Below are 12137 nucleotides of genomic sequence, written 5' to 3'. Positions count from 1 at the left end.
ATCGCCGAATGCACTTTACTAAACACTAATGATTATTTTGATGCAGGGGCTTATATACTTAAGCTTTCTGAAAATGTTTAATGGGTGCTGCGTTTTCAAGTGTATTGCCGCTAATCGTCATTCGCTAAAACATGTCTTGTTATTAGTATACAGCGCAAGTATGCCGGCAGTTATTTCCAGTAGCCTTGTATAATCGGGGTCTTAGTTGCTGCAAACAAGCATTAGGTGAACGAAAGAATCTATTATACTCTGCACAACAACTTACCAATTGTACTTTTAAAGTTATTGAATGTACGGTTTTAAGTGAACATTTTTATTTATAAGCTGGAATATTAAATACAGTATTTATTTTAGTAGTTATGTATTGAGCTTCTTTCGAACTTTTATTCAAATTTCATTGTTATCATCAAATTTTGTATTTGCTAATATACTTCCAATTCTTTTAATAAATATTAATTAAATCAATAACTATTTAACATTACAAAATCAAATCATTATATAGTCCTAGAAGAAACTACATACTTTCAACTAAAATATGTGGGCATATACAATACAAAAAAACTAAATATTAAGTAAACTCTTATTCGATGATTTATAAATTCACGCGTGTCAATAGTTCGTGAACGTATACTCGACGAATTAATGATGATTACAGTCAGCTTCATTTTAAATTCCCTTTTCATAATAACATTTTAAAATGTGTTATCATGATAGACAAAACCAGTATTATGTAATAATAATTTAAGTTTTCCAATTATTTTGACGATTGTTACTTGATCCCGGGGCCTGTGGTTGTGGTATCATTTCCATTAAGTATTGCCTCTGAAGTTCAGCAGCACGTTGTATATCAGCCAAATTAGACGATTGATTCTTTGACGACGTGGAAGAAGAATTCTTCTTGTTGGTATAAGCTAAAAATATAAATAATTATCAATTACGTGACTTATACAAACAATTCATTAATATATTGAAGTTGCAAATGCCAAATAGATTCCATGAGAAGCTATCAAGCGTCAAAATATACTCATAGTGAAATCAACTACTGTCAAAGACATATGTAAATAATGAACATTTTGTTTGTTAGCGGCTAGCGCTAGTCGTTAGACATAATATGGGTGTTAATATAAAATATTGTACCTGCAACTTGAGCCTGAGCCATTGCCATTTGATACGAGTAAAGCAGTGGTGTAAACTGCATCATGTGCTGAGGATTGGCAGCTAGTCCTTGACCCAGAGCTGGATTATTAGAAAAGATATTATTATTTGAATTTCTAGGCTTTCAAAATGGCTGCCAACTTACCTCGAAGCAGTTGTTGCTGAAACGCTTGGAATGCAGCGGCTTGAGCTGCTGGTGACGCATTACCCAGTCCACTAGTAGAAGGATTAGCTGTTGAAGTCGAGATGTTCGCTAAGCCTCCTAATGATGGGAAGTTGCCTAATTGACCAATATTACCCAACCCAGCAAGGTTGTTTAAACCAGGCAAACTGCCAAGAGCACTCAATTGAGCAGCAGCAGCGGCCAGCGCTGCGTTAGTATACTTATCATATTGTTGTTGCTGTTGTTGAACTTGTTCTCGCTCACGCTGTTGCATTTGGTTTGATGAATTTGAGGTTGATTGTGATGTCATCTGTTGATTACGTGACGAACGCGGCGTATTGGATGGAGGAGGGGTTGGCGTTTGTTGGATACACGGTGGCGGTGTCGGTCGAGATGCTACACTTGGTGTAGGTGTGTGACATTTGGTTGGAATGACAGTTACGGAAGGTGGCAAATTGGCTAGAGCGCTAGGGGTAGTTTGTTGTTGCTGATGTAGCTGTATAAGTGGAAGTTGTTGCTGTTGTTGTTGTTGTTGTTGTTGTTGTTGCTGAAATGATGGTTGAGTTGCTGATATCGTAGTACTATGCGAATCTATAGGCGATGTGCTTCCTTGACTAGTTATTCGTTGCTCAATTTCTTGTTCCTGTATATTTAAAAATTACTAGATGGAGTTTTCTTTTTAAAATATTATTAAATGGCTAATTTACCTGTTGAAGAGCTTTAACGAATGCTTGCTTTAGTCTGTTGGTGTGCTCTGCCTTCAAGGCCTTTTTAACGTTAGTGGTAACACACTGCTCACAAATTACTTTTGTTTCTTTGTTTGCTATAAGAAAACAAAAAAATTAAAAAATGTTAACATTTCTTGCTACAGCCTACCTTGTTTATCCCATTTCCAAACTGGCGTGAAATCGATTTTGCACTGTGCGCAAAGGAAAGGCGGTATCATCGGATTTTGTTTTTTGTTGTTGGTTGTTAAATAATCAACAACTGTTTCCAAGCCCAGTAAATACACAAATTCAGTATTACTTGGATTAGGAATGAAATGCATTTCTGGAGGAGGTGGCTTTGGAGGTGGTATCTAAAAAAAAAGATTAACTTTAGTATTTAGTTAAAGTTTTGTGAAATACTCATTTTTATATTGCTAATTATACATGATAGGTATCATTTAAAATGTTTTACGTATGTTTACACCAGATAAAACATAAAAAAGAACTAATTCAATTAACATTTCAATTAAATGTCTTTTTATTGTGTAATCCAAATACCGGGCAGAAAGAAATTAATCATAAATACCGGGCTAAAAAAATAAATACAATGTAATCCCTAGATTGTACATATGTATATAATTAAGAATTTAAAAAATTTTGAAAAATTAAAATTTTTACGCGTTTGCGTACTTTTTGTCCTACCATTTTGAACTAGAGCTCGCTCTGAACCATCATCTTCAATGCGTTAGCGGATACTTACACATTCAACTTAAAAAATAAAATTTTCTATTTTCAATTTTTAATTCCAAGCATCTTGTCTGATTTTAATTTTTAATCCCAGCATCGGAACCACATTAAAAAAGTTTATCATTTGAAAACAATTTTCTTTTAGAGCACCTGTGGGAAATGGGCTTGGTCGCGCCCTCTAATATGTTTAATGTACATATATACATATCTCTTAAACCACTTAGCTACAACAACGAAATTCACCTAGCGCATATATTATAATATAACGGTACTGTTGAAAACAACTAAAAGCTAGATAAATCAATAACTAAATATGCCAGAGATATTAAATTTTACCCCCCAAGATAGTATGATCTGCTTTAACAGAGTCGGGATGAAAAATACATATCTCGAGATCCGCCCGACCGATTTCAAAAAAACTCAGTTTATGACATTCTACGGATATTCCTATGTTACAGTGCGATTATGAGTTAAATTGGACCACAACTACACCTACTTCCCATTTGTTTGTAATCTTCTCAGCTCTGCGTGAGCTGAAGTTCCTTGATTTCGTGTAAATTTTACTGCACAGGCCCTTGATGAACATGTAAACAGCTTTGATTTATGCTTCCGTGGCATTTATTTATAAATTTTAAAATTTTTCAACAAACAATTTTTTTTTTTTAATTGTTTAGTATCAAATCGGCCAAAAGATATATTTTCACAAATCGTCAATAAACATAATATATTTTAATCACAAGTATCCAATAACCTTTGCAATACCTTTATGTATATATGTATGTATGTACATATACACATACATACATATGTGTACAAAGCCTTATGTTGATCGGTTAAGTGGTTTCGACGTGAAAGCGTATGTAACAAAATCATATTCACATTCAACTTTTAATTTTACAACAATTTAATTTATTTTTTTACTTCTTAATTATTTGCTTTTTCATATTTTGGACTAAAAATTTAAAAATTATTTTTAATTAAGATTTTCGGGATTACAAAATAAAAGAAATTTTGATTAAAATGTCCAAAATCAACTTTTGAAATCTTTTCAGATCATCTTTAAAGTGAAATGCAACTAGACAATTAACCAACTACCTAAGATGTGCAATCTTTCTTAAGTACAACGCAGCTTGTTTGATGAGTGCGTTTGATAGAAAACAACAATATACATACATATATAAAAAATCTACCAAATCTCTTTACGTTATGTTCGCAAAAATGGCTCGATTTGCTGGACACTTTTTACTCAATGCAAATTGATCCACTTCAACATTTATAACTTTTTACTTAGGATAACGGATCTACATTGAGCGCTACTAAGCCGAATTATTGGACTGATTACTGATTCAACGCCTAACTTAAGAACCGCAGAAAATAAGTTTAAAAACTTCCTGAAAACATATTTTTCAGACAGGACTCTTGCAACTTGTTACGGTTATATCACCTAAACTAACCGGGTTAAATATAAGGTTATGTATATGTATATGTATAAATGATCAGGCTGATTAGAGGAACTGAAATCCTAATAAATGTCTGTCTGTTCGTCGGTACGCCACGTCTTCTTTTCATATAACACAATTTTGAATTACATCTGATTCTTTCACCTTCGAGTATGCAAATCAAGCATCAATAAATACTTCGGGAAATAAATACTTTCGAGAATAGTGCCTTGATGTCTGCAACCTTATGACCGATTAAGTGGTCAAAGTACAAATTTCGAACCGAACATATCGGTCAAAGAGAATTCATTCCTAATAATAGTACGCATGTGTATCAAAAATGGGTTGAATCGGGTCAACTCTTCTCCTATCCCCAAAATACATAATAGAAAGATTTTCGAGTTTACTTTATACCGTATATGTATATCGGCTAATATGTGAGTTATTTTAATAAAATGTAGAAAAGGTGTTTTTTATAACAGCTCATCTTTTCGCTTAAAATGGTTAAAATCGTTTACTTTCAATTTTACTATTTGCAGATATTTGTCTTCCGCCGACATAATAAACCTTTCAAGTATTTTCAGAAATTCATTTTTTCCCAGCTTATAATAAAAGTATCTACTATTAGTAACATATACCCAATTCATCACATTAATATTAAAAAAAAATTTAACGTTTTTTGCATAAATCGTCGTCGGTGTGTAATTTTTAAGCAGGCGTTGAAATCTGTCAGATATATTATTAAGAGCGATAAGTTAAGGCCTACTCAACGCAAAAGGAAAATATAGGAAATGTCAAAAAAGCATAAAGAAGAATATGATTTATGTGTAACGTATTTTTCACTTTGTGAGAAGAAATATGATCACCATTCCATATTGGTTAATGTTATGTGAGACTTACTTGTAAAAGCGTTTTTTCCAGCTGTTTCCGTAATGCTAATTTTGCAGCTGCTTGCCTCTGTACTGGGGTCAATGCTTCATCACGTGAAGTACTGCGGTCATTCTAAAATTGTTACCAAAATTTTGAGTATTTGAGCTTACTTTTAAATAACAGTTTTCGATATACCTTTAAATCTTGTTGCTGTTGATTTTGTTGTAAGTGAGTTGCAGAGGGTGTTATTGAAACTGCGTTATTAATCATTCCAGACAACTTCGAACTCTCAGATATATTAATCTGTCAAAAAAGTATTATTATTGAGATAATATCTATATATGTATGTATATGTTTAATTAGAATTAACGCATTTGGCAGCATTTAAATTTTCTTAAATGTTTTCTTTGTCTCAAAGTTTTGAAGTGATTTCAATATTTCTGTACAACGTCATCAGCGCCGCCAGCTAATTAATAATATTTCCTCCCTTTTTGTATATCGTATTTTAAATATTTGATATTAAAACTTAAAGGCAGAAACTGAGTATGTTTCTTAACTAGTTTTTAACCCTCCCTTACTGCAACGATTACATTACAATTACTCACATTGCGTGGTTTAATTCCGGATGGTGGGGCTGTAGTTGGGGTGATTGTAACTGAAGGAGTAATTGTAAGGTTTGGAAGATTCGAACGGGAATGAACCCTGTGCAATGAAGGTGAATTTCCTGTTGTTAACGTTGTTCCACCTGGAAGAGAAGAACGAGGATGCGGAAGAATAGAGGAATTCACGCGGTTAAACGATGGCGATGATGTTGACATTGTAGATGGTGACGACGGTGTATTGCGGCTATTTGTAGTGCTTTAATTTAATTGACACAGGATATTAGACATTTTAGTACAGAAAGCAATATATACTTACTTTATATTTACTGTACTAGATCGGCATTTAGAGTGTGTTGAAACGGATACCACACTTGTAGGAGTTACACTCAACGAACCTTTGGACGTTAGTGCACTTGGTATAATAGCTAGGGGATTACTGGAAGATACTGCGGGAGTAAGTGCCAAATTTTCCTTCATAACCAGTTGGGACTGTTTTAGCTTTTTAAGCAACACTAATTTTGTTTCTTCATTTCGTAAGTCTTCTCGAAGTTTTCGTAATCCCTTTTCGCGTTCTTCGATTTCAGCTGGAGACAATTCTTTGATTGGAACGTATAATGCAGAATCTTCATCATCTGTTTCGGAATCTATATTTCCATTATGTTGGCGACCATTCAAACGTGCAGGTAATAACACAATATCTGGCGCCTCTGCATAGGACTTAGGTTCGGTCCGTGGTCTAAGAACACGGCGTTGAACTTTATTTTCTTCGGGCAATGTTAATTCTACTAAAACGAATAAAGTTAATAATTGATTTTACTGTACATTTTTTATTACCATTATTGTTTGCTAAATTAGTGCTGGAGAGTGACGTCGTCGAATTTTGTGTTAAAGAACGAGCGTCTCGAATCGTAGATGAGGTTATAGTAAGTGCTGGATCCCGACTGGAACTAAGACTCAAATCCACCACATCATCAATTTCCATTTTGGCCATGTTAAAATTCATTACGTTGCAAACACAATTTAAGTGAACTAAAAATAGTGTAATAAAGTTATAAAGGATATTACATTTTATTTTTAAGGGACATCAGCAAATAAGTATATCTTTGCGTTAATTGCCAATACTGGCTTTGTAACACCTTATTTGTTTATTTGGCCTATTTAAATTGGTAAGTGCTATTAAACTCAGGGGACCTAACCTGGCAATAGAATTCATCCGAAAGAATAATAATATTATATCCATGAATCACAATCGATTTTGCAATTTTATTACATTAAAAATTTCCAATTTTAAGTTTTTTTTTAATCCCAAACAGATTTAAAATGTTTACAATTTTTATTTTAACAGTTGGGTTTACAAACAAGGAAGTAAAGCTTAGTTGAACTTTAACCATACATTTTATTCTCTTGCAATTTGATGGTTTAGAAAAGTTAAAATACTTCAGGCGTTGGCAACACTTTGATACTACAAAGTGAGAATATTGTATGGAATTTAAATTTTTTTATATTGGTAAGTAGGCTTAGTTATAGTCCGACCTCACCCAAAATTTTTGAAAAAGTAAGCGTGGCCGCCCCCCAGAAGGTTTAATGCTCCTGAAATTTACTCGAACAAATATCCTTTCCTAATGCGCCAGACTTTAAATTTTAAACCAGGATGATACGAGAGGTCTTATTAGGAGCCGTTGACAAATTTGGATGATGGCCGTGGCACCATCCACCTTTGATGAATTCAACAAATTTCAACCAAATACGATACATATTTTTGATTTTGTCCTGACATTCCGATAGTACGGTATGAAAATATATTAAATCGGATAAAAAGCACGCTTGTTTCCCATAAAACACAATTTCCGTCAGATTCTTTCACTTTTCAGTATACAAATCAAGCAACAATGAATATATCGGGATGAGTTTAAAATAGCACCCCCAAATTCGGGCAGAGGTACATTTCATAAGCAATTCAATAATCATAACTCTCTTGAAAAATCCCAACCCTTTACCAACCAGAGTTATTTTCTGAAGCGAGACAAAAACCAATTACAAAAAAAAAAGAGATTTACGCGGAAAATCTGGGTTCACCACAGTGTTCGAACGACCAATATATACATAATTGTACTTTTTAATTTTATATTTTCTTAATCAGGAAAATCTTCTCTATCCGTTCATACCCAATTTAAAAGTGAATTCGAGGCTTGCTGCTTTTAAATTTATCACCTTTCGCAAACAATTTCTTTAAGGTATGACCTGTTTTTTTCTAAATATCCGCCATTCTGGGAATGCATTTTTAAAATTCGGAAAGAATACTTTATGCCCTAAATGGTTTCAATCGCATCGATATTTGACTTCGCCACATATACATAACACAAAGATTTTTGAATATCTGATTCACATTATTCTGTATATATCGGCCAATTTATGAGCTACTTTAATGAAATCGAGAGTATTTATGTGTCTAAGTAAGGTTTTAAAATCGATCGGCTCATTTTACTCCTTTTATGTATATTGATAATTGGAATATGAGATGCCTTAATCCAAGTCACAGTATTTTTTCTGTCAATAATGTGTAATACCGGAAGAATTTATCAAATCAGGTCAACAATATTCCTATTTTCCATATACCTAAAATAAGACCTTAAAGCTACCGGGTTTATATCAATATTATCAGTGTAAATAATTAGACGTGTTTTACTGGATGTACTATATTTTAATGCTGAAAATATATGAAAATAATAGAATGAATTACTTTTATAAAATTTATATAAAATATATTCACAAGTATATCTAAGTTATGTCCCAAAATAATGCAATCAGCCCACCTCTTTCTCTGCCCTCAATGTTCTCTTACACCCGAACTAAGCTCTTCTTTACTTTTTTAATATACAGCTTTACGAACACCTGAAGATATTTCACCGGCTTTGATCCTTACAAGTTGTCAGTGAATAAAATGTTTGGCTACATACCAAATTAACCCTCCATACTTGTTACTATTATGTACATATACACTATGTCTCGCACACTTCACTCTTTCTAATGGGTATACGTTTCTTTTGCAATAAGAATCAAAGCTTTTTCAAATGTTAGATTTAAGTTTAACCACGCTTGCATAGCGTTATAAATGTATTTTCCTTCAAATGTTCTAAAACGGATTTATTGACGAACATTCGCATATATACATATGTATATAGATAATGACAATATTAGAAACCAAACCTTACCTTTATTTATAGAAAGCTATACCATTTTACAGCATTTCGAAAAAATTAATTAATTTTATAGATTATATTTTGGTCAGGAATTTTATGTTTTCACAAGTTGATTGATTACGAATCCGTTTTTTATCACTTCGTGAATATATATAACATAATTCCTATTTCTGCGAACCACTTGCAATTATATCATATACTTCACACAGCTCGTCATTATTCACAATTTTATATCTGCAAAACACTATTGAAGAAAATATATTTTCACTCCAACAAACTCATTAAAATATTATTTATTCAACAACAGCTTACACAAAAAATTGTATGTGCAAAAATGGACCATATTACAATAAATACATTCCACAATATGTACATGGGTACTTGAAAGAACTCGTTTTCACAGAACCGAGTTCAAACACACCGAAAGAGATTATAGCAACGTCAACTGTGCAAATAATGCAAACCAGACGTTTCTTACTATATAAATTCTTATATAATTCTATATAAAAGAAATTAATTAATTTTTCTTCTCCTCAACTCAATTAAGTAATAAAGAAATGAAATTCATTATTTTTTTTAATTAGAGTAATAATCTTAGTAAACTATTGGAGATAACTTAGTTTCAAAGATGGTTGAACATTTTTTTATTAATCCTGTGGAATTCACCACAAAAATTCCACAATCTAAGACCGCGGAATCTACCACATACACATCGAGTAATTGATAAGGCTTTTGGGTAAAAAAGAGTTAACCGTTTTTCACGTACAAAAGAGTTTCGGTTAGAATTGTCATCTCCGTTTTAAGAAAATCATAAAAACCTTAACAGAAATCTCTGTTAGCGATGTTGGTTAGTTAACCGGTTTTAAGCCGATAAGTGGCTTCCGATATTAACACATCGTACAATCAGTCTCCATGCGATCACCAATCACGAAGCAATGTATTGTAACGAACACGGTTACGAGAACAAAATAAAATCGACGATAAATTGCTAGAATTGACTAGACAGTGATGTTGTTGTTGTTGTACTAGTGGGTACCTAGTCTTTGTTAAGATGGTAAGAATTAGCCACGTCATCTAACGCAAGGTCCAAGAAACATGCTGTTTGGACGGAGTCGGACCAAAGGGAGAGAAGTGTCAGATGAATGGGGTTGACAGGGCATGCAAAGAGGCGGCCAATGAAGACTGGAGTTTAACCTGCTACAGTATCCAGAAATAAACTGCACAACGGTCGCTCTCATTTCTCGCGGCAACTCATGCTCTTCGTCTGCGAAGGGTGGTGGTAGAGAGTCGGTGAAGGTGTTGTTGGCTCCACTGTGAATGGTGGTCAGTACTTGTCGGAAGTATTGCGTCCCAAGTCTGGTCGGCGCACCTCTTTATGTTCCTAGGAGGTGGTTCCGCTCCAAGCAGGTGACTGCAAGGGTGATTTATGTGAAAGCATCCCAGTAGGAATTACCTGGAGAGAAGTTCATTATCCTTATTAACTGAGAGCATACCGGCCCCACTATGAAGGTGTTCGGTAGAAGAAATCAAGAGGCATACTGTCGTAATCCGGAGTACAGTATTCTGACAAGACTGAAGCTTCCTCGTCTGCGTTCCACTGTATCCATGCGATCATGTTGAAGCTTGGTAGTTAAGAACCGTCCGGCCGATTGCCTTGTAAGTTGCCAACAACGTTTCCTTGTCTCTTCCCCATCAGCAGCTTACTTTGAACACATGCCATCGAATCCATTGCCCGACGTCAATATCGTGCAATCATCGGCGTACGAGGCTATGGAACTCCCTCTGGTGCCTACGGGAGTTTCGATATATTGACGTTAAACAATAGTGGGGAGAGGACACCACCCTGCGGAACTCCGTGTTTATTTCTTCTCAGTGGGACCACTCTTCCGACTTTCCACACATCGGTTATTTGAGAAGTGGACAGCGACAGCTTGAGGAATGCTCAACTCTATTCGCGCATAACTGTTAAAATTTCTCTTTCTGAGCTAGCTGTGGTAAAACACGCTCATCATATTTTGTTAGCTTTTGACAGTTCACACGGTTGTCCGTAGTTGTCAACCCAAGTAAAACTGAAATGGTTTTATTTACCAAGACGTACAAGGTCCCAGACGTCCGTCTCCCCTTCTTTGGAGGCTCCGTCTCCAACCAGTTGATAAGTTAAAATACCTAAGGCTTACCGGAGATAAAAACAGTTAGATAGACAATCAGAAAGACATCGTTTGGAGTTGCTCTAAGGACTATACTAACAATGGCATTTAATGCCATTTTGAATATAACACCTGTGGACATTTCCGCCAGGTGCATTGCTGCGAAGTGCGCTCTACGACTCTGGTAAGCTGGTTATATAAAGAGGTCCGAAAAAGGACACCGAAATTCTCTGCTTCTTCGACTGCATTCCTGAAAACTTGGATCAATGTGTCGCAGAGGTCATTCGTGGTGGCTTTTCTGTGCTCACATATTAACGAGAGAAATGTGGATGGGGAGAAATCGCCAGAGAACAGGCGCAGTGATCTTTTTCACGATTGGGTGGAAGCTGGGAGCAAAAGTTGGTGGGCCAGTTTTCTGTAAGGAGCTCTAAGTCAACTTAGCATTCAAGGTGGCGGTAGACGTACTGCTACGAAGTGCAGCCGCTTTCATGGAAGTAAGCATTTACTCCCATATAGAGCTCGTTAACTATGCGCTCAAAGATAGCCAAAGAGTGTCTGAGTGTGGCAAAGCCGATAAGCTAGCCAGAGGGGCACCCTTATCCCGCTCACATTGGTTATATCTCTACAGGCGTCTTGCGCTCTGACACTTCCTTTTGGCCTAGAATAGAACGCGTGAGATCTACTGAACTAATCGTAGGAGTTCTTACTGGACACTGTACAATAGGTTCATGCGTTAAGGCTAAAATCTTGTCGGATACTAGTTGTCAAATTTATATGGAGGAGGTGATAGGATGGAAGCATTAGAACATAAAGGTGGGACCACTATGTAGCGATGTTATGGCTCCAGCACGGGAAAGCAGACTGTTTTCAACAAAATAGTTCATAATGGTTGCGAATCGTTCACTACAGGCAACCACTAAAAACCAAAGCCGCCCTTGGTGGTCCAGCATACTCTGACTACTTAGAAAATTTGTTCGAAGGCTGCTCAACAAAGCCAAACGAACTGACAAATGGAAGGAAAATATGCATCCCCTAACAACTTACAATATACAATTTAGTTCTGCGAAAACTAATAGTTTGAGAAAACGCCTCCTTAACCTCGGAGGT

General features: G+C 35.2%; 1 protein-coding gene across 2 annotated transcripts; it reads right to left on the bottom strand.

The window, feature by feature from the left end:
- Positions 1–554: 554 nt before the first annotated feature.
- On the bottom strand, positions 555–9177 carry LOC120777504 (transcriptional repressor p66-alpha). 2 transcript variants are annotated; one of them, XM_040108857.1, is made up of 11 exons: positions 8896–9177; positions 6518–6712; positions 6000–6468; positions 5687–5939; positions 5277–5384; positions 5112–5213; positions 2195–2396; positions 2026–2141; positions 1301–1961; positions 1138–1236; positions 555–911 (listed from the first exon to the last, which is right to left on the bottom strand). In XM_040108857.1, exons 2-11 carry the CDS (start codon positions 6684–6686, stop codon positions 742–744), a joined length of 2349 nt encoding a protein of 782 aa, XP_039964791.1. In that variant the 5' UTR covers positions 6687–6712; positions 8896–9177; the 3' UTR covers positions 555–741. The 2 variants fall into 2 exon arrangements, with proteins under 2 accessions (XP_039964791.1, XP_039964792.1); XM_040108858.1 differs by having other exon boundaries at positions 742–911; positions 6000–6465.
- Positions 9178–12137: the final 2960 nt, after the last annotated feature.

The sequence above is a fragment of the Bactrocera tryoni genome, chromosome 5 (assembly GCF_016617805.1).
Source record: "Bactrocera tryoni isolate S06 chromosome 5, CSIRO_BtryS06_freeze2, whole genome shotgun sequence".
In the NCBI taxonomy this organism is placed as follows: Eukaryota; Metazoa; Arthropoda; class Insecta; order Diptera; family Tephritidae; genus Bactrocera; species Bactrocera tryoni.
This window is presented reverse-complemented; position numbering and strand designations above follow the sequence as displayed.